Source organism: Perca fluviatilis, chromosome 9, assembly GCF_010015445.1.
Source record: "Perca fluviatilis chromosome 9, GENO_Pfluv_1.0, whole genome shotgun sequence".
NCBI lineage: Eukaryota > Metazoa > Chordata > Actinopteri > Perciformes > Percidae > Perca > Perca fluviatilis.
The window spans coordinates 14,390,025-14,415,343 of NC_053120.1; the positions used below are offsets into that span (position 1 = coordinate 14,390,025).

The 25,319-nt window shown below is 40.9% G+C and overlaps 1 protein-coding gene across 3 annotated transcripts; it reads left to right on the forward strand.

Moving 5' to 3' along the window:
• Window positions 1-1,887: 1,887 nt before the first annotated feature.
• Window positions 1,888-19,398, forward strand: rexo1 (REX1, RNA exonuclease 1 homolog). Of its 3 annotated transcripts, XM_039810167.1 has the most exons (16): window positions 1,901-2,499; window positions 3,722-5,598; window positions 5,732-5,833; window positions 6,868-7,078; window positions 7,232-7,380; window positions 7,526-7,663; window positions 7,914-8,037; window positions 8,359-8,484; window positions 10,020-10,160; window positions 10,275-10,388; window positions 10,554-10,627; window positions 11,273-11,383; window positions 11,648-11,763; window positions 13,027-13,165; window positions 13,706-13,826; window positions 18,207-19,398. In XM_039810167.1, exons 1-16 carry the CDS (start codon window positions 2,307-2,309, stop codon window positions 18,293-18,295), a joined length of 3,825 nt encoding a protein of 1,274 aa, XP_039666101.1. In that variant the 5' UTR covers window positions 1,901-2,306; the 3' UTR covers window positions 18,296-19,398. The 3 variants fall into 3 exon arrangements, with proteins under 3 accessions (XP_039666100.1, XP_039666101.1, XP_039666102.1); XM_039810166.1 differs by lacking the exon at window positions 18,207-19,398 and having other exon boundaries at window positions 1,888-2,499; window positions 13,706-14,161; XM_039810168.1 differs by lacking the exons at window positions 1,901-2,499; window positions 18,207-19,398 and adding an exon at window positions 2,524-3,456 and having other exon boundaries at window positions 13,706-14,161.
• The last annotated feature ends 5,921 nt before the right edge of the window (window positions 19,399-25,319 follow it).

A 25,319-nucleotide genomic window follows, 5' to 3' on the forward strand; every position in this document is an offset into this window, starting at 1 on the left:
TTAAATACAATAAACATTGTAAAATATAAACTTCACTTGAGGGAAGATGCATGCAGTAGGACTTTCTCACAGCAGACACTTTGACATGTCACAGCAGGAAAAGCACAGGTGTCACTAATGATGCCTCCATTATATTCAAGTGTGTCAGTAAGTTATGTGACTATGGACCTTTTTCACAGCAGACATTTTGACTTGTCATCAAGTGTCCCAGGAAGCTATTTCAGTGAGTCAGCATGCACAATACCAGGGCCTCTCCTAAGTGGAATGCAGCCATCATTAATGGTTTTAAATACACCTGTGCTTTTCCTACTATGAAATGTCAACATGTCTGCTGTGAAAAAGGTCTATGAGCCAGTCTGCACAATTTGACCCTGAATCCGAAGCATCATTATCATGTACAGCTACTTTTATTACATTTATTATTTCCTCCAAACTTTTGGCTGCTTCAATAAATCTGCCTGAGACTTCCAACTGTAAAACATTCAGCTAAACATGCCTGTGTATTTATCTTTTAAACACCCTTTTTGCTTTCTAAATAAAAAAAAACTAAAACATGTATTTCGTATAGGACCCATAAAACTGTGATTTCAGAAGTACTGGTTTTCTACTGTAGAACAGAATGTAAACAATGTGCAAACAGGTAGAATAAAATATAGCTTTATAAAATTCTAAAAAGTAATAAGTGCAAAAATAGCAGTGAAACTGCTGGCTGAAAAAGTGGCAATTATTACGTCACTGATTACCTGCCCAGCGCACCTGAGAGTCATGGTGACCAGGACTGGTCTAATTGGATCACGTGTCTGCGTGGAGTGCACAAAAAGCCTCAGCACCTGTTAGTCTGAAATTTGAGAGTGGAGCTGGAGGTAGGTATCATGGAGCATTTTAGGAAGCTGTTTCTAGTGTTTAAATGTTTTGTATTTCTAGCCTACCTGTCAGGACATGTGATTTTTTTTTTTTTTTCTCTCCTAGCAAAGAAGTTAGGTTACTGGTTAATTTAAAAATAAATGCAAGAATAAATAGGCCTGCTGAAACATGGAAAGAATGTATTTGTCATGACCTTCACCTTAACTTAACTAACCTTCAGTGAATGTTTTTAAAGATTTTCTTCATAGCATTTATAAAGACTAGTTAATATGTAAGGTTCTAGACTCTCAAAATGCGCTAACTTGTTGCATGTGATTAGGAAAACGCGATTTAAAAAATGAATTGGACCTTTTTAAAAATGGTACCAAATTTTGGGACTTGCTTTTTTTTGAGTTTTTAACTATTTACTTATATAGTTGAAGCAAAAACAAGTAGCTAATTTTCAGCAAAGAAGGGCAAATGGTTAAGTGAATTCATTTTTTTTTTTTTTGGGACTTTTTTTTTTTATTTTTTTTTTTTCACAGCAGACATGTTGACTTCTCATATTCGGAAAAGCCACGTAAGGTCTTCAGAGCTTTCTGCCAGAAACCGTATATTTTAACCCAAACCCTTATTTCTGGCAGCAAGCCCTGAAAATGTATCCCGGGTGCTGCACAATACCAGGGCCTCTTTAAGTGGAATATTCCGCTTATAGCCGATGTGAATTTCCCATCCGGGATACTACTATCGAATACAAGCTATCTGCCATGAGCTAGGTCTATTGTGAGCAAAAGCATGGGCCCATTTTTTTTTTGTTCATTTTCTCCAGGCCATTTGACCCGAGGACTTAAAGACCAGACCCTCACTGGATTCCTGTGAAATAAAATGTTGAAAAACTTGTCTCACTTATTTTGCAAAGCTGGCTGAGCCCCTTTCAGTTTCACAATGAGGAGCGCGCACACACAGGTGTTTCTACTAATGCTAATTAACATTAAGCTTTTGGTTAGCAGAAGCCCAGCAAGGTAAAGAACTAAATAAAGTGGAAAGGAGTGAAATTTAAATATATTAATTGAAAATACCCACTTTACGTTACGAGCAAATGTTTTGGTTAGACACATTAAGGTTGACATTAAGTTTTCTTTAGCTGACCGTTGGGCGGTTGGGGATCGGAGTTAAATTTAACGTAATCTTCTGAGAGGTGGCGGATTTCACGTTTCTTCTAATCCATGATTATCACATGACAAGATTCTTTTTCATTAACGTACGTAAAACGTACTACCTCTGACGTCAAGGAGCGCGACACGTGGGAATTCACGCGAGATTTCATCTCTCCGACCAATCCAACATGGCGCCGTAGGGACGTTGTTATTGTTCGGTCGCTTCTTCAAGCTCCTGTAGTACGACGAAAACTACGCAGAAAACGGCAGAGCGTGTTCATGTTGGCATGAGCGCAACAGCTGGGGATGATGATAAGATCCACCGGCTTCTTCCGAGGGATTGACTGCCCGTTTTACACGGAATACAGCGAGAGCAAAGGCAGCAGAAATGGGTGTAACAGACCGTACTGTCACTTCAGACACAGCCAGCAGAGACGGGCGTCCTACGGAGCACCAGCTGATGTTAAAAAGCAAAGAGACCTGCACTCCGCACAGAAAGGTGCTGCGTATTATTTTACTACGAATACTTGAACGTCTTCGCTCGCGGAGTCGGCAGCGAGGACGTGTGTGGACTGGACCGCAGTGTTGAAAATGTGTCGAAAAACTGATAACGCTTTAAAGTAAATTTCTGTTAACGTTAGCTGCTTTTTGCAAATAACCACAGTATATCCATCTTACCAGTTATACCCCCTCCCCTCCCCATGGTTGCTGTAAACTGAGGTTTAGGTTTAGCTAGGAAATATTAGATAGTGTATTGAGCCCACACAAGGAAGTGTCAAAGCAACAAAAGAACAGATGCATAGTATTAAGAACACAACTGAATAATGTATACATTATGAACATCAGCTACACAAACGTAGCAACAGTAAAACAAAAATAAGGCACCAAACACCAACATAAATAGCTTAAGTGTATTGAGACAAAATAGACAAATTGAGAAGACAAGGAAGTTGTAATTTAAAACTAGATCAGGTGTATCATTAAAGCGTCCTGTATCTGCAGGTAGCAGTGTTGGCAGCAACATATAGTTATTGCACTTGTAGCACCAAACCAAAGTGCATGCCTTACAAAGACAAGTATTGCAGATAGTGAACAATTAGGTAGTGTGTTTTGTTTTGGTGTGTTGAGTATGTTCCCCTTGAAGAATAATACACCACTTGTCCTCCTGGATTTTGTTTTGTTAGCCCCCAGACTTCTCTTTAACTTGCACAAATGAACTTCTGATATTCACCTCCCATTAGAATCCTCTCAACAATATTCAGCCATAGACCATCTGACCTTGTTATTGTTGCATATATTGTCGTGTATGTTTTTTAGGATTGAGCGTCAAAGTTTGATCTTCACCTTGTGATGCCGGCTGTATTATGTAACTCTCTCTGGCTAATTACATCCTCAGATGAAGACCTTGAGATTCAGTGGAAAGTAGGGATGCATCAATCAAACGTTTTCTCTACTGGTACTGATTCAAATACCTATACTCAGTCTGCCGATTTTTCCAAATTAAGAATTATTATATATATTTAGTTAAATAAGAGTACAGTATTATTCTCCAGGGATTACACTTGAGTGGGTGATCTTTGATCACTGATTGAATGTAACTTAAACTGGTCAATATTTGGGGAGACTGGATCAGTGCATCCCTAGTTAAAAGCTAGTAGCAGTGGACCTTTTATTGTTTTATTGGTTCATTTATTAAGACTTTTTGTCTTGCATCCCTGCAGAACAAGGTTATGATCCCTTCAACCCAGAAGTCGTGAGGCCCCAGGAGCAGCAGAATGGAAAGCCGGCTGCTTCGGGAGACCTTACTGGTGCTCTGGAGCTGGTCAACAAGGCCATCGAGGAGGTCCGCAGCGAGGTGGAGAGGGAGAAGAGGAAGCTCTCTCGGATTGGGGATGAACCGTACGATCCCAGCAAGAGTACAAAGTTGTCTACATCTGATGCTGTTAAAAGTAAACCGCCACCTTCACACATGGCCTATGACCCTGGGAGTTATCAGATGACCACTGGCGGTTATAATCCCACCCCTGGCTGCAGCAAGTATACCTTGGATTCAGACAACAAGGGGAACAATAGTAACTCAATGGAATATGTTCCTACTTCAGTGAGAAAGCCTCCGTCTCGGACACACACACATCAACTCCCCTCTCCTCCCCCCAGTCCAAAGTACTCAAACAGCACATCCTCCTCTAAGTGTAAATACACTGTGGACAATTCAAAACCATCTACAGATATGGAGTATGACCCGCTGTCCAACTACTCGGCAGGAATCGCAGCGAAAAGCAAGAGGGACCGGGATGCACAAGCTGTTAAGACAGAGCAGAGAAACGCACACAAACAACCAGGATCAGCTATGTCAGAGTATGTTATAGCTGTGAAAAAACCACGGCAGCAGAGTGTAGACTCAAAAAAGTACACTTTCTCTGACTCTGATGGGGAGAGCTCTGGAACAGAGTATCGACCCACCTCGCTAAGCAATCTCCAGCAGAGAAAAGGCAAAAGTGGGTCGCTTTGGGATGCTGTGGGGAAGGAGAGAAAAGAAAAAACTGATAGCATGCTAAATGCACTGACACAGAGGAATACAGAGGACTTGGCAGGGGACTCGGACATCAAGGAAGATATTAAACAAAAGGACAGTTTAGAGAAAAAGAAGGTGGCTAGTCAAACTAGCCACAAAAAAATTGCCAAATCTGAGAAAGTGCATAAACTTGAAAAGGAAGCAAACAAAACGACTAGTAGTAAGAGTGGTAGCAGCAGCAGTAAAGACAAAGGATCAATAAAGAACTCAAACCAGGACTCTGCAAAGAAGGAGAACAAGAGTCATGGAAAAAGAGATGATAGGAAAATCGCAGTTAAGGTTAAGACACCTGATAAAGTTCAGAGGGAAGCCAGAGACGAAAAGAGAAGTGATGGTAAGATCAAAGCTGTGGAAAAAGTAAAAACAGACTCAAGCAAACGAGATAAAGATACAGAAAATGGTGCAAGGGCAAGCAAGAAAAGCAAGATATCCGAGAAGGAAAAGGAACAAAGCAAGTATAAGGACCGGCAACACAAAAATGGTAAACTTGATAGCAGTAAAAGGGAAAAGGATACAAAGAAAATTTGTAAAAGTATTTCTAGTGGCGGGAGCAATAGCAATAACATTAAAGGGAGTTCTTCAAACAGTAAAGATAAGGTGAAGCAAAACGTCAGCTCATCCAATGGGAAAAGACTTAAGGACAAACGGCAAAGTCTTAGTCACGCTGATCTGTTTGGAGATGAGAGCCCAGAGGAGGTCGAACCAATAGTGGTGGATGATGACGGTGATGATGACTACGAATACGAGGAAGTGCTGGTGAGAAAATCTGCTGATGCTTTAAGGAGGGGACGTTTGAACAAGAGGAAAGCGTCGGAGCTGACTCCGTCTTCTTCTGACGATGAGGGTGATCGCGGTGTGGAGGGCAGCGGGGCAGGTAACGACGAGGTCGACGGTGTTGGAATCGACTTCTCTAGTTTCCAGGACGATTTGGACTTTGACTCAGATCCCATGGAGGAGTGTTTGCGGATCTTCAATGAATCCAAGGATGTGAAGATGGAAGACAAGGGAAGGCAAGCTAAACAGGTACTTCTTTCTCGCCATTCTGTTCCACTTTAGTTGGCTTTTTCCTTTACCAAATACTATCTTTTTTTTTTTTTACTAGTGTATTACATATTTTGCAAATACCAGTTAAACATGCTATGTTGTGCCCTCTCAGCCCTCCAGGGATTCAGAGGAGGAGAGAAGCACAGAGAGCGCATTAACCTCTCTCTTTCCCGGTCAAAAGAAGAGGGTCTCCCATTTTGTTGCCAAAGGAAGTGTAAGTTTGTCACCTTGACTTTAACCAATCAGGGGTGAACACACAATATGTGTGAGATACAGCAAGTCAGAAGTAATCACTCTAATTACAGTAATACATTGTTCTTGACCCTGTATGTCTCTGTGTTGGAAACTCACTTCCTGTCTTTGCAGCATGTACATGAGGCCAGAGGTAGAGAGCAGGAAGGAAACATCTCCTTGGATTTTTATTTTTTTTTACCTTTATTTATTTATTTATTTATTTATTCAGGGAAGGTTCACTGAGAGCAAGCCTCTCTTTTGCAGGAACACCCTGATCACATTCACACAGTTACATATTCATACCTGGAAGCTGCCCAGTACAACCATAACAACTGAGCAGCTCCACTGGACCAGTTGGGGTTAAGGGCCTTGCTCAAGGGCACCTCAGAGGGAGGGGCAAGCGCTGCTCTTCTACTTTCCCCACCCAGATTTGATCCTGTCGGTCTGGGGATTGAACCGACGACCTTCCGTTCACACGCTCGCTTCTCTAACCTTTAGACCACCACTGCCGGTCACTACAGTACTGTAGAACCTGTTGTGACCTTGTTTTGGTTTATCACAAATATTAATGGTGGTACTTCAGGAAGCCTGTATAGTTGCATTAGAACAAACGAGGAAGTAAACCGTGAAAGAACAATATGCAAGTATTGGCGCAACTCATACAGGCTGTATTTTTTAAATAGGCTATATGATTTGACAGTAAGCGATTTAACGATAAGTGTAGACATACAGAACCTATGTAAACATTAAAAATGTACTTGCTTTTTGCATTATCTGATTTGCAGTTGTGCATTCACATTATCATTATCAAAGTCAGATATTCCACAGGGAGGTAGCTTATACTGCATGTACAAATTTCAGATTTTTAAAACTACCTTGCGGTCTTTGACTTCATCTCTAGTGCAGGAAGCCAAAGAATAACTGGACTTATTTCCTTGTCATTTCAACATCATACTTTCTGTATTAAGAAAAAAGTGGTCACTTTTTAATAAAATGTCCTTCTGTTTTTATCAGAGTGACGCACCTTCTACGACTGTGGTGCGTCCGTACAAGAGACTCTCAGCCCAGGAGGTCTGCTACAAGCGTATGCAGATGGCACAGCAGCAAGCTGCTCAGCTTTCTGCTTCAGTCAAATCTGCCTCAAAGAGCTCCAGCCCCGGCTTCTCTGGAGAGAGGAAGAGAATAGCACACCGTCCCAGCCCACAGACAACATCCTCCAAAACAAGTATGAGTGCCTCCGCTATTCTATATTGTAACAGGATTCGGCTTTTGTTTTGTATTTTTACACAAGTGTACCACTGCTTTCCCCTGATCATTTCTGAATGGAACTATTTCGACTGTTAGACTGAAGTAGAAAGTCACATGCGTGTCTGACCAGGTCCTGCAGATGTTAAACCAGCTGCCAGTCGAGTGTTATCCCCCAGCCAGACCCATCAGACTGTCAAGGCCCAAACCACCGCTGGCATCTTGCCAAAGACCATGTCCACTGTCATGCAGAGGAGGGTAGCACACACACCCACCATGAAGGTATCGGTCAGGCCACAACATTTAATGCTGCTGGTTGTTTTTACTGAATATTATTATTATTATTATTATTATTATGAATAGTGTTTCTGTCTGAACATCCCTGCATAACCTTGAGAAATGTGCTCTTTCTGTTTGGACTTTTCAGAGTAGTTCAATGAAGCGCCCCATCATTCCCATTGAGTTTGGGGCCAAAGTTCCCAACAACGTCCGCCAGCGCTACCTTAACGCTTTCATAGATGAATGTGTCAAATTTTGCTCATCAGAGGACGTTGCCTTCCAGATGGTATGATTCACACCCAGTTTTCACTATTTGTACCCAGAGAGATGTTTTTTTTCTTATGTCCCATCAACACCTAGCCTAGCTTAGAAACCATGTCTAGTTTTGAAAATGTCTTAAAGAAGATGGTTGTTCATGTAGAGAACGCTGCAGGCTCTCATCATACCCCGTCTGGAATGCAGAGGAGATTCAATCACAGTCACCTTCAGCTGAACAAGTTGTGGTTTTGACAGTGACAGAGGTTTGACTGTTTCAGGCCCTTGACGAGGAGAAGCTGGTGTATGAGCGCAGCAGCAGTAAGAACATCTACCTCAATGTAGCTGTCAACACTCTGAAGAAGCTCCGCAGCAAGTGCAGCTCCTCTCCGTTGCCTGTCACCAGTATGTCACCTCAGTCCCTGTGCAGTATACCATACAGTATTTACTCTTAGTCAACATGTACATGATGCTTTTGTTTAGTTACATTAAAAAAAACACACACACACACAAAACTATGGATTGCATCAAATGTGCCAAATACAGTATATTGTAGTAATAATAACGATACACTGCACAATAACACATCAGTTTATGTCCTCACATGTGCATATATTGAACATGCAAAAATAGTTTCAAGCATTTGAACAGAAATGTAATGGATGTATCCGGTGGTCAGACTACGTTTCAGTGGTACCTTCTTTGTTTGTGTGTGTTTCTCTGCAGAGGACCCGGGGTTAGTTGCTAAAAGGAGGGCCCAGTCCCACGAAGAAGTTCTGGGAGGTCGTCTTGCTGCAACAACCAGCTTCACTGTCAACAGGATGGGTAAACAGCAGGAGGAGAAACTCATTGGTAAGTTAAGATTTGTATGTTTCCGCACCGGCGACAGCCGTGGTCGTGAGCAGTACGTTTATGTTTTCTTATGTCCGTAAGTACGCAGGTCAGTCCCATTCTCGTGAATGCGATATCTCAGGAACACCTTGAGAGAATTTCTTGAAATTGTGCACTAATGTCCACTTGGACTCAAAGATGAGGATTATAATTCAGTGGTCAAAGGTCAAGGTCACTATAGTCTTGCATAGCCAGACCTATCTCCACAGCGCTGTGGAGTAAGGTCTGCTAGTGGCTACACCACACATACATTCTGGGATAGGAGAAAGAAACGCTCTGGGTTGTTTGCGTTTCTTTAAACCAATCACAATCGTCTTGGGAGGCGCTAAGCTCCGGACGCAGCGACTCTGGCTCTGCAAAATAGTCTTGGAATGGAACTTGTTTAGGTGAAACATTTACACGCCATGAAAGATAACTGCACATAAAATGTGCAAAAAGACTTTTCTGGCAATTATTTAACGCCATAACACCATAAGAGGAGACATTTGGTTGCATACTGAATTGGTCACACTAATCTTGGGTGCCCACCTTGAAACTGTGGTGATTGTATAGCTCCTCTGTGCTGCCGGGTTAAATATGTGTGTGTGAAGCATTCATGTTTTGCCAAAAATACCTGTTTATTAAATTGCTTTTCAGTCTTCACTACATATATTATGTTTGCTGGTTTGCATACAACTGCAATGCTGTTATTCTAGTTCTTCCTTTTTCTTTCTTAGTCAAGATGACAAGAAGAATCACGTTTGCAGTGTTTTCAGTTCTCTTTCTCTAGAATTGTTGTAAACATATTTCTTGAACATGTTTTTTCATGTCATCCTCATTTTTCTCTCATTCTGTTTTTCTTCAGTAACCTGATCACATACCTAACAACATAAAAATGCAGATTATGCGTCTGATAAAATCAAAAAGACGAGAACAATTTTTTTTTTTTTTTTTAAATGAGAAACTGAACAAGTCTGGTGTCTGTGACATGTCGAGACAGTTAACAGTGGAACTGTTCAAATAACCATGTGACAACCTCCAGGTCCTGTTTACAGCAAACGTCCTGCCCCATGACCTGATGTCAGAGGGAATATCTTTTTTTAAACAAAACTCCTGCTCACTGTCTAACTTGCAAAAATACATTAATCGAGAAAAACAAATGAACAGATAAATAACATTTGGGTCAAACTTATAAGTAACTTTAAATGTCAATATTTTAACCCTAATTTATAGATTAAATAAATTATGAAAGTAATCATTAGTTGCAGCCCCAGATTAATTGTATAAGTCTGCAACTCTTAAGCCAAATGTTAAATGCAGTCGACAATTATCAGGTTGTGTTGAAAGTTTCTTGCAACATTTGCTGTCTCCACATGCATAAGTATTTATGATCAACTTGTCAGAGTGAAAAACACTGTTTCCATCTTCTATTTGTGTTTCGTCACATTTTCAGTGTAGATTTTATCACATCATTGCACAAAGACATCAGTTTAACTTGTTGCTGTGTCCCACTGTAGGAGCTACACTGTACAGGAAGCTGCAGTCATACCTGATGACGGAAGAGCAGCTCCAGGAGCACGGCTACCCGAGAGCAAGCCCAGAGGCTGCCGGCAAAGCCGTCATTTACAACCTCCCCGAGAAAAAGGCCATCTCAGATCGTGAGTAACTGCATGACCCCATAGCTCTCTCACTTATTTCTAATGACCAATACTAAATGATGTTAACATGTGTGGTCTAGCAATTCTTTGACTGACACTCTGACTGTTTTCCAGCGTTCAACAAGATATGCTGTCGATGTGGAGCGGAGTATAAGATCAATGCCAGTGGCAACTGTATACGAAAAGAGGAATGTATTTTCCACTGGGGACGATTGCGCAGGCATAAAGGTAAGCTTGTTTGCATTTATCTAGTGAAAATAAAAAACAATCTTATAAATGCACATTTTGGTCTTTGTATTGTAATTCATACTGCCAAACTCTCCACCCCTTTTCTCAACTTTTATTTACGTCTGTCTGTCCAACTTGTTCTTTCATGTTTTTGCTGTCTGTTAGTCGCTGGAGGCTGGGAGACCAACTACAGCTGCTGTGCTGCGGCTGTTGGCGCTCCAGGCTGCCAAGTTTGCAAGGTATAATTCTTTTCAAGCCAACAGCTTTTAGTTAATCTTCTTAAATAGTCAGATGTATGGGCTGTCATGGCACACATATTTTAACAATTAAATGAAATGTAAGACAAGCTAATGGAGAGAGGCACTGAAAACAATTTAACTTTAAAAGTACCTTAAATTATAGTGCCTTAACCTTACAGTAAAGAGTAGTTTAGTGACGCTCATAATGTTTGGTTGTTGTTGTTGTTGTTGTTGTTGTTGTTAAAAACTGTCAGAGATGTTAATTCATCTCTGTAGCTTGTAGTTGTGTAGACAAAATAACCTCTTTCATATATCCATCAGTCAGATCAAAAATATGAAAATGTTTTTGGTCTTTCGCCTTTAAGGATATACTTCTCTGGGATAACACTCCGACATGTGTTACAATATCAGAATTCAGTGTTGTGTGTAACTTTCAATGCTTAGCTGTGTCTTTTTTACTGAAGACAACTGGACATATTCCTGAGCCTTTATTTGAAACACTCAAACTTAAAATCAAGCACTTCCATTATACCTACAATAAAACTTCTCATCTACTAGTTTTTAAGTAATTTTCTGCACATTTAAAAAATATATATATATAAAAGAAAACATCCCCAGACTTAACATTTATTATTTTTCTCGCAGCAACATGTTCAGGACGGGCGTAAAGAATCATTTGATGGCTATGTCACAACGTTCAGTAAAGCTCTATCACCAGATGGCAATGGAGGGGTGTTTGCTTTGGACTGTGAGATGGTGAGTCAGTGCTGAGAAAACTCTAATCTAAATGCACAATTTGTCTTAAACTGCCATATTGTGTGTGTATTTGATTTTAGCATTGATATATCATAGGCCAGTTTACACTCAGTGCTCAATATGTTTGTTACAGCACGAGTAATATTAAAACAATATAAACAATTAATAATTTGTCTCTTTTTGTCAAAGCGTTTTCTTTCATTTACTTTTTTATATTTTGTATTCAAAGTCACATAAATGTGTGTCTTCTCTCCTCTGAATCAGTGTTACACAAAGCAGGGCCTGGAGCTGACGAGGGTGACGGTCATCGACTCTGAGTTGAAAGTCATCTACGATACGTTTGTCAAACCTGAAAGCAAAGTGGTCGATTACAACACACGGTGAGTTTGGGTCCCGCAACTCGACACTGCATGGGTCGTGTCTGCTATTGAATTTAACTGGTAAAGTCATTGGGCCCTATTTTAACGATCTGAAACGCAAGTATGAAACGCAAAACGCAAGTAGCTTTGTGGGCGGATCTCGGGCGCTGTTGCTATTTTACCGGCGGGATAAATGACTCTTGCGCCCGACGCAAATCTAAAATGGGTTGGTCTGAAGTAGCTAGGTGTGGTTTGGACGTAACGTGCAATAAACCAATCAGAGCGTCATCTCACATTCCCTTTAAGAGCAGGCACGCTTGTTCCATGGCAGATTGCTATTATGACGGCGGATTTGCCTGGCGCACGCCACGCGGGAGCTGCCGATGTGAGATGCGTGGAATAAATGCCCGTCTTGGCCGGGTGGCGATGTTGCTTGCGGCCCCTCGGGCTCATCTCCTCAAGTCTGGAGAGGATTGCTGCAGCCATGGGAGTGGGCCTCCAAACCGCACCACCTGCTCCTGTTGTGCCCCTTCCTCCTCCCCCACTCCATCTCCCGCCACCCGCTCCACCAGGAGCACGCGTGCGCATTAACCCCCGGACCAGATCCCGCATAGTTCAACATCACGTCTCCTTAAGTCCTCTAATATTTCCTCATTTATGTCATCAACACATCCATGATTCATGGAAATGTTGAAATATAAATCGTAACAAGCGCCACAAAGAATGCTGCGACTTTTTGAGGACTGTACTGTAAAGTGCCTCCTGACCTATCCAAACACCTGAAGCGCATTTTCAGTAATATTTTCCTTTGTAATTATGTATGGTTTGGAAAAATGGGAACTGCTGCATCCATTTAGATGAGAGAAGTGTATGCGTTGCGGTGCACGCTACATTATGGCCAAGCATGCGCCCCTAAAATAGCATCTGAATAACGCGCTACTGACTTTAGACTAGCGCCACTGACTTTAGACCAGGTTTTTCCTGGTCAGTGGCGGAATTGTTTTCTGAAACTGCAGAATAGCACCACGTAACGTTTGCGCCGGAACACGCCTTCTCTTTTCGCTGAACCCCCCCCCAGGAGCGCAAATATATTCCCTAATTTACCGACGTGCGTCTGTGGAGGGAAAAGTCTGCTGTGCGTCGGGTACAAAATAGGAATGATACATGCGTCGGTGTACAAAGGCAATTGCACTGAGTGCAAGATAGGGCCCATTGTCTTAATGTGTCTTTGAAACAGTCACAGTGTTTTAAACGCAGTATATATGTCTTGTGTGTAATTACCAGATTTTCAGGTGTGACGGAGGAGGACTTGGAGAGCACCACCATCACTCTGAGAGATGTTCAGGCCGTGCTGCTCAGTATGTTCAGCGCTGAATCCATCCTCATAGGACACAGTCTGGAGAGTGACCTGCTTGCTCTGAAGGTATTGTGGCTCTTCATTAACTTGCAAGGTGCTTTTTTATTTCAATAATTCATTCAATGGTAGCTTTTTCCACAATGCGAATATTGTTCCTCTCCGTTGCCCGTTACTGCTTTGGTCCCCCTATCAGTCACAAGAAAAAAGTTTTGTGAAACTGTGCAAAAAGTTGCAAAGATTAAGTTAAAGGAAAATCTAGGCTTTACTTAATTCTTAAGTAAATCTTAAATTACTTAGAATCCCGGCTTTAACAAATACTCATTCAGTAATTTTTTTTGACAGACTTGAATGACTGAAAACTTGGCACACATGAGAACGTTTTCACAGATGTTTTCTCTTGCAGAGCCAAAAAATGCACAAATTCAAGCGGAGCAGTTCAGTAAGAGAGATTCAATTACAGTCAGGAGTAACTCTAGACGATTCTTGCTTTAAAGGAAAGGAGTGCGTTAATTGTCCTTGTTTCTACTGTTAAATCTGGACTGAAATAAAAAATAAACTGGTTGACATAAAACACTGTTTCTCTCTTTCTGTCTCCCTCTCCTCCAGCTAATCCACAGTTCCGTTGTAGACACAGCCATTGTGTTTCCTCACCGCCTCGGCTTGCCATACAAACGTGCCTTGAGGAACCTGATGTCCGACCACCTCAAACGCATCATCCAGGACAATGGTGGGAAAAATCACACAGAGCTTCCATCCCCGTTACACACATCAAACATAATCCCCTGTCACATAAACATGGCCCTAGTTACACAAACAGAGCAGCATAATCACATAATCTCCATTTGTAACTGATTCATGTCAAATTCCATGCAACTAAAGATGAACTGATTGATCAGTCAGCATTAGTAAATCTTTATTTGTTGAGCACATTTTATTGAAGGATAGCCCTCAGATTCAGGCCTGCCAAGTTACAATGAATAACATTTTTAAAGGATTACAGTCAAATTTAAAGGGGTTATAGAATGATTATATAGGGTATTTCACACTGTTCCTTAAGGTCTCCTAATGGGGTATGTAACATTGGTTGGGCTAAAAATGGCCTGGTTGATACTTTATTGGCCCTTATGCATCCCTATGTTTTGGCCCTATTTGTAACAAGAGCTTTTCTTCCAAATATGGTATGCTCATGAATATTTAGATGGCTGCGCGCTGATTGGTTGAGCGAATCGCCATACACACAGATTAGAGACGCGCGCTGATTGGTTGATCGAATCGCCATACACACATATTAGAGACGCGCACTGATTGGTTGAGCGAATCCCCAATACACACACATTAGAGATGCAACAGAATCTCATATTCCAGACACTGCAATGTTTCGTTACCAAATTCACTTCTGAGACTTTTATGCGAGAAATCAACTATATAAAGCTCAAATATGGGCCGTTTTACGAAAATTGATGGCTAATTGCAAATTTGGTAAGATATGTCGGACTTTAGGAGCTCCACACAGTCTGACGAGAAAGCGACAGCCTGCTGGGCTCCATACCCAGGGCAAAGTCACCCTTTGTGGATACTGCACTACCGGGGCTCCGCGGCCGGCTGCCGGCATAACTATAATATATTTACGGTTTGAATTTCGTCACGCCACTTATATAACATCTACCTCAATGTCTTATAAAGCTAACCGTTGTGTCCGATTTGATTTTAAGGCATTTTTATGAACGCGAGGCGTCTTGTTAGGACGAGCAGCTAGCTAGCTATATGTCCCATTCAATACAATGGGAAATGATTGCAGCTAGCTACACTTTCGGCATAACTATAGTATATTTACAGTTAGAATTTCGTCACGCCACTTATATAACATTTACCCCAATGTCTTATAAAGCATAGCTAACACTTGTCCGATTTCAATTTTAATGCATTTTTGTGAATTTCAGAGGTCTCGTTAGGAGGAGGCTAGCTAGCTCTCATTGATGGACTCCAGCTCGCCGCGGGCTCTATCAATGAGACTCGCGGACAACAAGCGTTTATTTCCCCAATTGTTTGTTTAAATACGTCAACACATTATGAATACACACATTATAAGATTAACTGGAACCTGTGGTAACAGAATGCTGGCGTAACAAGCTCGCTGACCGCGCTTTCACTCACACACACCGGGCATTTAGCAGGAAGAGGGGAGCTGCAGGCCCTGGAGCTCTGTCAGAGCAGCGGCGTTTGGTAGTCCATTAACCCACAAAACGGTGACTTTGCGCAGGTATGAAGTGCTGTGGGCTGCCAGCCGTGACGGAGCCCAATTGAGCTCACAGCAGGCCGGGGTCTGTGAAGGAAGGCAGGCCGTGCAGCGAGGCAGCAACACAGGCAGCACCGGCCGCTGAACTCTGACACATAGTCGGGCATAAATTGCAATTAGACATCAGTTTTCGTAAAACGGCCCATATTTGACCTCCACATAGTTGATTTCTCACATAAAAAAGTCTCAGAAGTGAATTTAATGGTAAAATAGCAGATGAACAATGTATACAATTTCTGAGATCTGCCCGACCTAGATTCAGAAGACTAAGGACGCTGACAAACCAGGCCGATTATCGGCCGTGGGACAGTCTGGCGAGGTCAGTGACTCAAATCTGTTCGGTGTGTCCCGTGCCGTCGTCTGAGGGGCCGTCGGCGTTCATTTTGGCTGACCTGACGTGTTCAGTCGGCGGCAGGGCCGTCGGGACTCACCCGGAAATGACGAGCAGAATGAGAGTCTCAAAATCTGATGAAAATCTTTTAAACTGACCTTTGTTGAGCTGAAATGAAGACAGATTCAGCAACTGCACGGCCTATTTCTCGCTTAAAATGTTTTCAGAAACATGTTTCTGTGAACTATTTTAGTACAATATGAGATTGTATTCTGAACGGCCGCCATGACAGTCTGGCTCTGAATTTCCGGAGAAAACAAACCCATGTGACGCGTTCGTCCAATCAGCTGTCGGTTTTCATTTCTTGGGCAACATTACAGATTAGCGCCGCCTGCTGTTATAGAGATGTATTACGTCTCGTCTCCTCTCGTCTTTTTGGTCTGTTCTGTGGCAGTTTTTTGGACCTCGGGGACGCGACTGATCATATCGACGGCGTTTTCTGTCAACGGTCGGCCGTCGGCTATATGTGTCTACAACTTAACTGATCTCAGGTCAGTTGTGTAGCCTATGCAAATGTTGGGGCATGACAAAGAGAGAGACTAAAGCCAAATGAGGAGAAGCTGCCGAGTTAACGTCAACTAGGCGGCTTGTTGAGATTTGCAGTTTCAAATAGTGAGATTTGCAGAGGAAAGAGGTGTCAGTGGGATTTAGAGGTTCTATGTATGTCCTAGTTACCCACTAAACTGTCATTATTCAACTATGACAAGGTACAATCGGTTTCGCATTCTATCACCCCTTTAAAGGACAAATCCGGCGCAAAATTAACCTAGGGTTAATAACACACGTGTACCGAGTCGACCGTTTCGATTAGCATGAAAACATATCCCAGAGAACGGTCGAACTCGGTACATGTGTTATTAACCCCTAGGTTCATTTTGCGCCGGATTTGTCCTTTAACCTCAAGTTAATATGTTTAGCCCAATGTTTGAATGGGCTGCATAGGCTCACAGCAGCTGCAGGTCCCCACCAAGGCCTAGCTTTATTGAAGTCAGGGAAAAACTCTCCCAAAAACCTCTGGACAAAAACAAAAATGTAGAAGAAAGCTTAGGAGAGGATCTTCATTTGAATGGCTGGGGCTACAACAGGAGCTGTAGGTGGGGAAATGGCAATGGAAAGATGCAACAGTTAGTAGAAATACAAAATACAGCACTAACAGTCGGATTCTCACCGGTCAATAATAGTAACGTAGTAAATCCTGTATGAAGATGTACAATAAGATAAGTCCAAGGAACGGGTAAGTAAACTGCTTTAAATTCAAACTTGTGAATATGTATGTGTGGTGCATCACATCATATCCAGAGGAAGTCTGTATCTTATAAATCTGTCCGTCTTATATCTGCTGCCGATATTAATGCAGTGCGGTCCAATACAGTTTGACTGCCCTGCATCCTTGTCACCAGCAGATGTCCCTCATGTGTCAACACAGAGTTAACACCCATTAAGTCCAGTTTGCTAAAAATGCCTCAAACTTTACAAAGTCTTGTTTCTCCGTCACTACTTAAGGTCTGTTTAGGACTAATGAAAACCGTTTCAGAGTCAAAGATTCCTAAAGAAGCAGCAGCAGTCTCTTTGGAAACTAAACAGTGTTGCAATTACTTCCTAATCTCTTCCTTTCCATATCCTTCAACCTTAACCGTGCCATAAGGTGGCTATATCCTCAGGGGCAAACATTTTTTGAGTCTGTCGGTTGGTCGGCCCACAACCTCAGACTGAAATATCTCAACAACTACTGGATGTATTGCAATGAACTTTTGTACAGACATTGACGATCCCCAGGGGAGGAATCCTACTGACTTTGGTGATCCCCTGACTTTTTCTCTAGCGCCACCATCAGGTTGATATTTACCATACGATACAATACAACTTTATTGTCAGTTTACACTGAAATTCGTTTTGCGTTCCCGAGCAGCTCCATTATCGCAGCTCCGAAAATACACACAGTTAGACAACAATTACACATATAGTACAAATATGAAGACATATCAACAGCCATGGCAAGGAAACATGTACATATTTATGGTTTTGAGAGAAATGTCTCTCTCATCAGGTTGAAAAATAAATTTGTCTGTCTCAGCTGTACTTTGTTATCAGTGCTTATTATGAAATGTTAGCATACTAACACACTAAACTAAAACCGTGAGCATTGTAAACAACATTATACCTGCTAAACATGTTAGCATTTAGCTCGGTGCCTTAGTACAGCCTCACAGAGCTGCTATATAACTTTTAAACATCATCGATACAATATTTTCTTTTTATTAAGTTATTCATATTGTGTTTCCAGATTACTAGAAGGTTAGCATTTATCTGTATTAATCTAATAGAAACAACCATGCTACTGTAGCTTTTTACGTGTTCAGCACTGCAGTATTCAGGTACAAAAGGAATAATTGCATTCCTGTTTTGTTTTTTTTTCCCAGTGGAGGGCCACGACTCGAGCGAAGATGCATCTGCCTGTATGGAGCTGATGTTCTGGAAGATCAAGGAGGATGCAAAGGTCAAAAGATGACCTCAGACCCCTCTGCTACCCTTTCCACAGTTCAACTTCCTGCCTTCATGTCAGAGTCAGGGAGACAGAGAAGTTCAGGAGGCCTGCACATGCTCTCAGAGAGTTAAGGTCAGAGTGTCGGGTGGGTGAGAGGTGAGAGGGATGCTTCAGTGCAGTTGGAGGTTTGCTGTTGCTACCCACTGTACTGAATAGGAGAACTGCCAGTCCCTTCAAAGCAATAGGAGCCCAAATTAAAAGTGTTTTCATTTGCTTATTAGTATTTCAGTTCAAAATAATGTTAGTTAAAATGTTTATCTGTTTATTTTGAGCAGTATCTCTTTTAAGGCCTCAAACAATGTATGAATAAACCCTTTCTATAGAAGAACTTCTGAAAATAATGGGGCATTGTCCGCTGAACAATGATGATTAATATGATATTCATGCCAGGCTGTGTCTTCAGCCTAAATTGCACTATATAAACGCTCTGGTGTATAGGGCCCAAGTCTTGAGTACCTCATCTGTGTTATTAAAGCAATTGCTTCTAATGGATAACACGTTACCTGTTCTTAGTTACACTTAGTTACACTTAAGTGCATTGATGTGATAGTCTGTCAAACATTGCTATGTAAATGCACTTGTGTTTTTCCACATTGTTTTTTCACTCACTGACACTCTGTTTATCCAGTTCATTTTGTTCGTTGGCTCTCAAAACCTAACTAATCCTATAATACTTGATCGTATTAAAGATCCTCAGCAGAAATGTAAAGTATCTGCTTATCACCTATTTGGTATGGTTGATGGAATAAATCACTGTATTTTATAGTTACGACAAAATAGTGATACTATCTCCATGAGTGTCTCTGTGTCATGTGCACTGTGCACTGTGACAGAAGGTATGACATGTTATTCCTCCATGCAGACAAAATTAGGTTCAGTATTGTTAAATTAGGCCTGGGTTATTAATCACAGACAATTATCATTTAGTTAATACCAGCTAACCTGTACTGTTTTATGTTGAAAATGACTGAAAGAATACTCGAGGGCTGTAAATATGCTGTTTCCTTTTGTATTTCTTCAATTTTGGTTGTTTATCTTTTTCTATTAAAAGGTATTAGTTAAAAGAAGATGTTGTTCTGTCTTTACATCTCAACAGTACGTAGATTTACTTAAGTACTACAAATGTTTGAGAAACTTGTACTTTACTTGATTATTCCGCTTTCTACTTCTACTCCACTACATTTCAGAAGGAAACATTGTACTTTTTACTGCAGCTATAGTTACTGGTCATTTGGCTCAGTAACATTTTACATACAAAATATTTGATCAGTTTATTAGTTACAGATTAAACTAACCAACAGCATGCACACACTGTAAGTAATTTGCTGCCTTAAAAAAGTGAGTTAATTGAACCTTAAGATGATGAATGAAGTTGAATCAACACACACTGACAAACATTACAGACAGATTTGCTTTCTGTTTACATTTTCTCAGTTTGAAATGTCAGTTCTTCATTCAGAACTTAACAGCTGCTGATGTTGGAGTTCACAGATATGTAAAGCTGCTCCGAGTGATAGTTATCAAATTATAGGTGAACAGGGTGTAGGGTCTGAAATCGACACCAACATTAATCATGCTTAGAGTTGTTTTTATTATTATGAAAAGAAACAAACATGACCTATCTTAACATATATTAAAAACAGAGCAGGTTTCCATCATGTATGTTTTCTTTAAACTACAAAAAAAGACCGGAGAGGTTTGACTCAAACAATGCATGCTGGGAAGTTGACTTATACGTTGATCATGTTTTTTAAAAGACTTAAAGCGTAACTCTCGCCAAAATGCAACCTAGGGTCTTTTTGTGAATGCACCCGAGTCAAACTTTTGTTTAAAAGCATAATTAGGACGGAAACGCCACTTTTAAGATTGACCATATTGTCGTTTTAGATCAAATGGCCTTTTGAATGGGAGTGTCATATAAGAATGACATTTCCTCCTATGGAGTCCGTTCATTCGCATTCGGAGATCGCCGCTTTTTGACTGACAAGATGGCGGATAGCGTAAACAACAACTGCTAAAGTGAGTCGTACAAAACCTTTCTTTTTAGTAAACTCTGTGTACACAAACAACGTTGTCAATGCTGGAGTTCATGTGTAGAGCCCCTGGTGATGCTTCGAGGAAAGTTTCATATTGTGTCGAGCCTTCTTAGAGTTTTAAAAATAGTGATTTTGATGCCATCATAGTGACCCTAGCACTGCCATTCAAAAGGCCATTTGACCGAAAATGACAATATGGTCAATCTTAAAAGTGGCGTTTCAGTCCTAATTATGCTTTTAAAGTGCCCATATTATACTCATTTTCAGGTTCATAATTGTATTTTAAGGTTGTACCAGAATAGGTTTACATGGTTTAATTTTAAAAAAAGACCATATTGTTGTTGTACTGCACAGCTCTCTCTCACTGCTGCAGCTCCTCTTTTCACCTGGTTTCTGTTGAGTGAGACCTCTTTTCTTCTTCTTCTTCTGTACTATCTTTGATTGCACTCGCACATGCTCAGTAGCTCAGATGTAGATCATGTCAGCTAGCTAGCTCCATAGAAGTAAAAGACAGGCTGTTTCTCCAACTTCAGTCAGTTACAAGGCAGGATTAGCTGGGAGACTTCTAAATGAGGGTGCACATGTAAGTAGTTCTTTTGTAGATTATGGTGAACTTGTGTGTGTTGTAGCAGTGCTTTGCTATTGAGAACGAGGTACCATGCTAGTGTTACGAGCTAACGGTTGCGGTTAGCCAGCTCATTTCGGATTGTGACGTCACAGTCCGAGCCGATTTTGAACAGCTCACCAGGAGACTGAAGGCAGGACACATTCAGAAACCGTATCTCACTCAAAACAGCATGGATGGATTTTTTTCAAAGTTTGTATGTGTGTGGAAGCACCAGAAACACAAAAGAACATCCCAAATACCAGAAAAAGTGTTTTTTTCATAATATGGGCACTTTAAATGAAAGTTTGACTCGGGTACATTCACAAAAAGACCCTAGGTTGCATTTTGGTGAGAGTTACGCTTTAAAGTACATTTCGCTGATGATATTTTTTTCCAGAACTTTTTCTTGTTAGTATAGCTAGTATTATAGAAGTATAGAATAGCTAGTATTTTTACAGTTTTATTGCAACTTATTCCTCCAGTAAAAGATCCGAATACTTGCTCCACCTCTGCTGCACAAATAGTTTTTGACAGTGTGACAGCTTTTTCTCAGTACAGTCCCGGGTCTCTTGTAGTCTACAGTATATGTCCCTTTAACAGCAGGTGCAGTGGCCGTAATTCTCCTTTCTTCAGCAGATGTGTAAATTGGGAAAAAATGGGAGAGAAATGCTAAACTGAGAGGCCCATCTTTTCTTCGGTGTGTTTGCCTGTTAAGCTCCTCCCGTCACATGTCAGTATGCATTTCCCCAGGCCGGGCCACAGACCCCAGGTATTAAAAGAGCCAGTTAGCTGGGATCAATACCTACACAATGTTCCAGTGACAGGGAGGGGGGCTTCCTAGTGTTTATTGAGTGTTGCAGAGATTTTGAACATGTGGAGCAAAGCAGCTTAGAGGGGTCGTCTTCATTATCAAATTCGATCAGAGCCTCTTTCTCTCTCTCCCCCGTGATCACCTTTGACTAGCGGGGGTCACAAGGGGGAAGCTGCAGGCCGGGGCCCCTGAAACTGAGCCCATGCTGGGAGATGAAGAGCTGCATTATCTCAGCGAGAGCCAGAACAAATAAACACTTTACTGCCTGCAGACTGAAACCAGTAGTTCACTCATTCATTCATTCATTCATTAGTCAAAAATCAATCAACAACAATTTTGATAATCGATTAATCGTTAAAATCATATAACTGAGCAAAAATGTAAAATGTCAACCTACTGCTCATGATACTTATTTTCTTGATTAATCGTGTATGTCGGGTAAAGAATGCATGTCACAGATTCCCAGAACTGAAAGTGACTTTTGTCTTCAGATCTCTTGTTTTGTCTATCAGCTCCAAACTCAAATATATTCCGTTTACTATCAGAAAAGACAAAGAAAAGCAGCACATTTTCATTTTTGCTTTAAAAATGACATACGATTAATCGATTAACAAATTATTAACAACAACAACTAATTATTTCAGCTCAAAAGGTATTTTTATCAAAAGCTTCTCGATCTGTAAATAACTCATCTGCAGCGCTGGTATTCTGACATCTTTTTTTACACATAATAGTCAGAATAAGACCAGAAGATGGTTGAAAGTTAAAGAATCATAATACTTCAGGCAGAACTTAAAAGATGTTATACATGTAACTTAATCTTGAATGCATGAGAAACAGTGGAAAAAGGCTAACGGGTCAGTCATAATACACCAAAAAAGTAAGGGGAGCCATGAAATCTAGAAAATATGCTTATTTTGTGCAAAGCGTGGTGGTCTTCCTCAGGCAGCATCCATATTTGTTCTCATATTTATTATATTAAATGTTCTCCTTCTCCTGCACTCGGGGGCTCCTCTACTAAATCCTGTGTAATTTAATACCTCTTCCGTTTGGATAAAACTTAAAACTAAATCTTTGTTTACACAGCTCGTATTATCACTGGGTCTTAAAAGATGGTGCTGAATAGACGATGGCTTAAAGAGGTCAGGGTCTGTTTTCTCTCTCTGTTGGTCGGAGTTCACCCCTTGCACCCCGGTCTGGCCCACTGTGGGTGCCCTTGACCCTCGGGACACCCACAGCTGCCTGTCCCCCCGCGCTCTCTCTCTTTAATCTATAGCACTCTCGCACAATTAAGAGACTGATCTTTACTCAGTCCCTCGTATTGATCTGCTGGTGTAGCTGCTTATTGCCGCGCTCCCAAGGGCTGCACAGGAGATCATAAGAAGCTAATTGGAAGGTAATAAGTCTTAAGGTCTTAGAAAGGAAGAACTATTAGAGTGCACTGCATTTCTCAGACTCATTTTAGATCGATAAAATTTGACTAATGGATTGGTTTGTTCGCTTAAAATGATCTTCTCCTTTAAACTCCATTCTCTGAACCAAAGCCACGTATGTGTGTGTGTGTGTCTATGTGTGTGTGTGTGTGTGTGTGTGTGTGTGTGTGTGTGTGTGTGTGTGTGTATGTTAGGTCTTTTTTTGTGTGTACTTGGTGTGTTTGCAGCCGGGTCAATGTCACTCTAAGCTCCGAGTGTGTCATAGCCAGTGTCAGGCCTCACAGCGTGATCCTGGGGCTTAAGAAGAGCGACTGAACCGCCGCCCACTCGCTCCGTCTCCCTCAGGTCAAAGGCCACCCGGCCTTATCGATTCCCCCCCAGATGAAGAAGTCTTTAGCGCTCCCCTCTTGGGCCCACACGCTCCCGGACTATCATCGCGGCCCCAAAAGGCCTTTCAATTGTGTTTGGCATCCCGATCGATCCAGTTGGTGTCTGAAGGGGGGCCTTCCTTTGAGATAACTGACAACTACAAAGGTCCCCTCCTGACAGGCTCTTGTCAATACAAATTTCCACTATTGATAAGTAATTAAAGAAAGCCTGAACATAAGGGGAGGATTGCTCGCTGAAACATCTGTTAAACAGGAGACATTAACAAAAAACCTCTTAGTGACATAAAAGAAGAAAAGAAAATCAACTGCCCCTCCACTCCACCCTCATTTTCTTCCACTGCATCCCAATTTCCACCAATGCAAATTTCATTAAAACATAAACTTTAATGAAACAACAGGTACTTTGAGTCTAGAGCTGAAATTATTAGTCGATGATTTATTAGTCTATGGACAGAAAATTAAGTGGCAACTTTGTTAATCGGTTTATCGTTTAGGTCATTTTTCAAGCAAATATGCCAAATAATTCCTATTCCCAGGTTCTCGATTGTGAGGATTTTTTTTTTTACTTTTTAATGTGATTGTTAACTCAATCTATTTGGAACGTAAAGACTTTTGTCAATATTTTCAGTCATATCTTCCCACTAAACCAAAAACTGACAGCTCCCACGTTGTCACATTTGGACCTGTTGAATGCAGATATGTTGCCAGACCATCCACAGCTGTAATCCTGATGAGGAATTTAGATCAGATTTGTTCAACAACTTTTTTTGAGTTAGTACGTTTGTTTGTTTGTTGTTTGCTTCAACTGAAGATGTTATCCACGCTGATGTAAAAATGTTTTAGAGCTAAAACGAGTAGTTGATCAATTGATGGACAAAACTACAAAAGTAATCAGCCATTTTTTAAGCAAAAATGCCCCCAAAAAATCACTTGTTCCAGCTTCTTAAATGACATTTGTTGGTGTTTTTAGTCTCCTTTTTATAATAAACTACCTAATAATAAAAAATATCTTTGGGGTTTGGACTGTTCAAAAAAAGCTATTTGAAGATGTCACTTTGGGCTTTATACATTTGCATAGAGCCAAAACGATTAACCAAGAGAATGATTGGCAGATTAATCAATAATCAAAATAACCATTAGTTGCAGCCCTGATTGAATCAAAGTGTTTCCTTTCGCTCTTTCAGTATCATGTTATCATATTATTTTATATTTTTTGGAAGCTTATGAATCCTACAAAATCACAGCTTTTGGTACTGTCTTCTGATAAATCACTGTTTTTAAAGTGTTTATAAGTTGTAACCATAGACTTTTTAAAAACTTTCTTAATGGTTTATAAATAATTACTATTGCTTTATTGATTAGTTATAATCCATCAAAATGAATAACTTTTGGGTTGCCAAGTTGTGAAAAATCCTATTGGCATCCTTTTCTATTTAGTAATGGAGTAATACATGTTGGTAATCCTTTAATGAATGCTCGTGGGTTTCTCACTTTCTAGTCTCGCATTGTCAGACCTATCTCCACAGCGCTGTGGGGTAAGATCAGGCTACACCACACGTACATTCTGGGATAGGAGGAAAGAATGCTTTGAGTTGTTTGCATTTCTTTAAACCAATCACAATCTCTCTCGGGCAACACAGCGTCAGTGCCTCTGGTCTCGCATAAGAACTTGTTTTGGTGGAACATTTGCACCCTGTAAAAGAAAACACCAC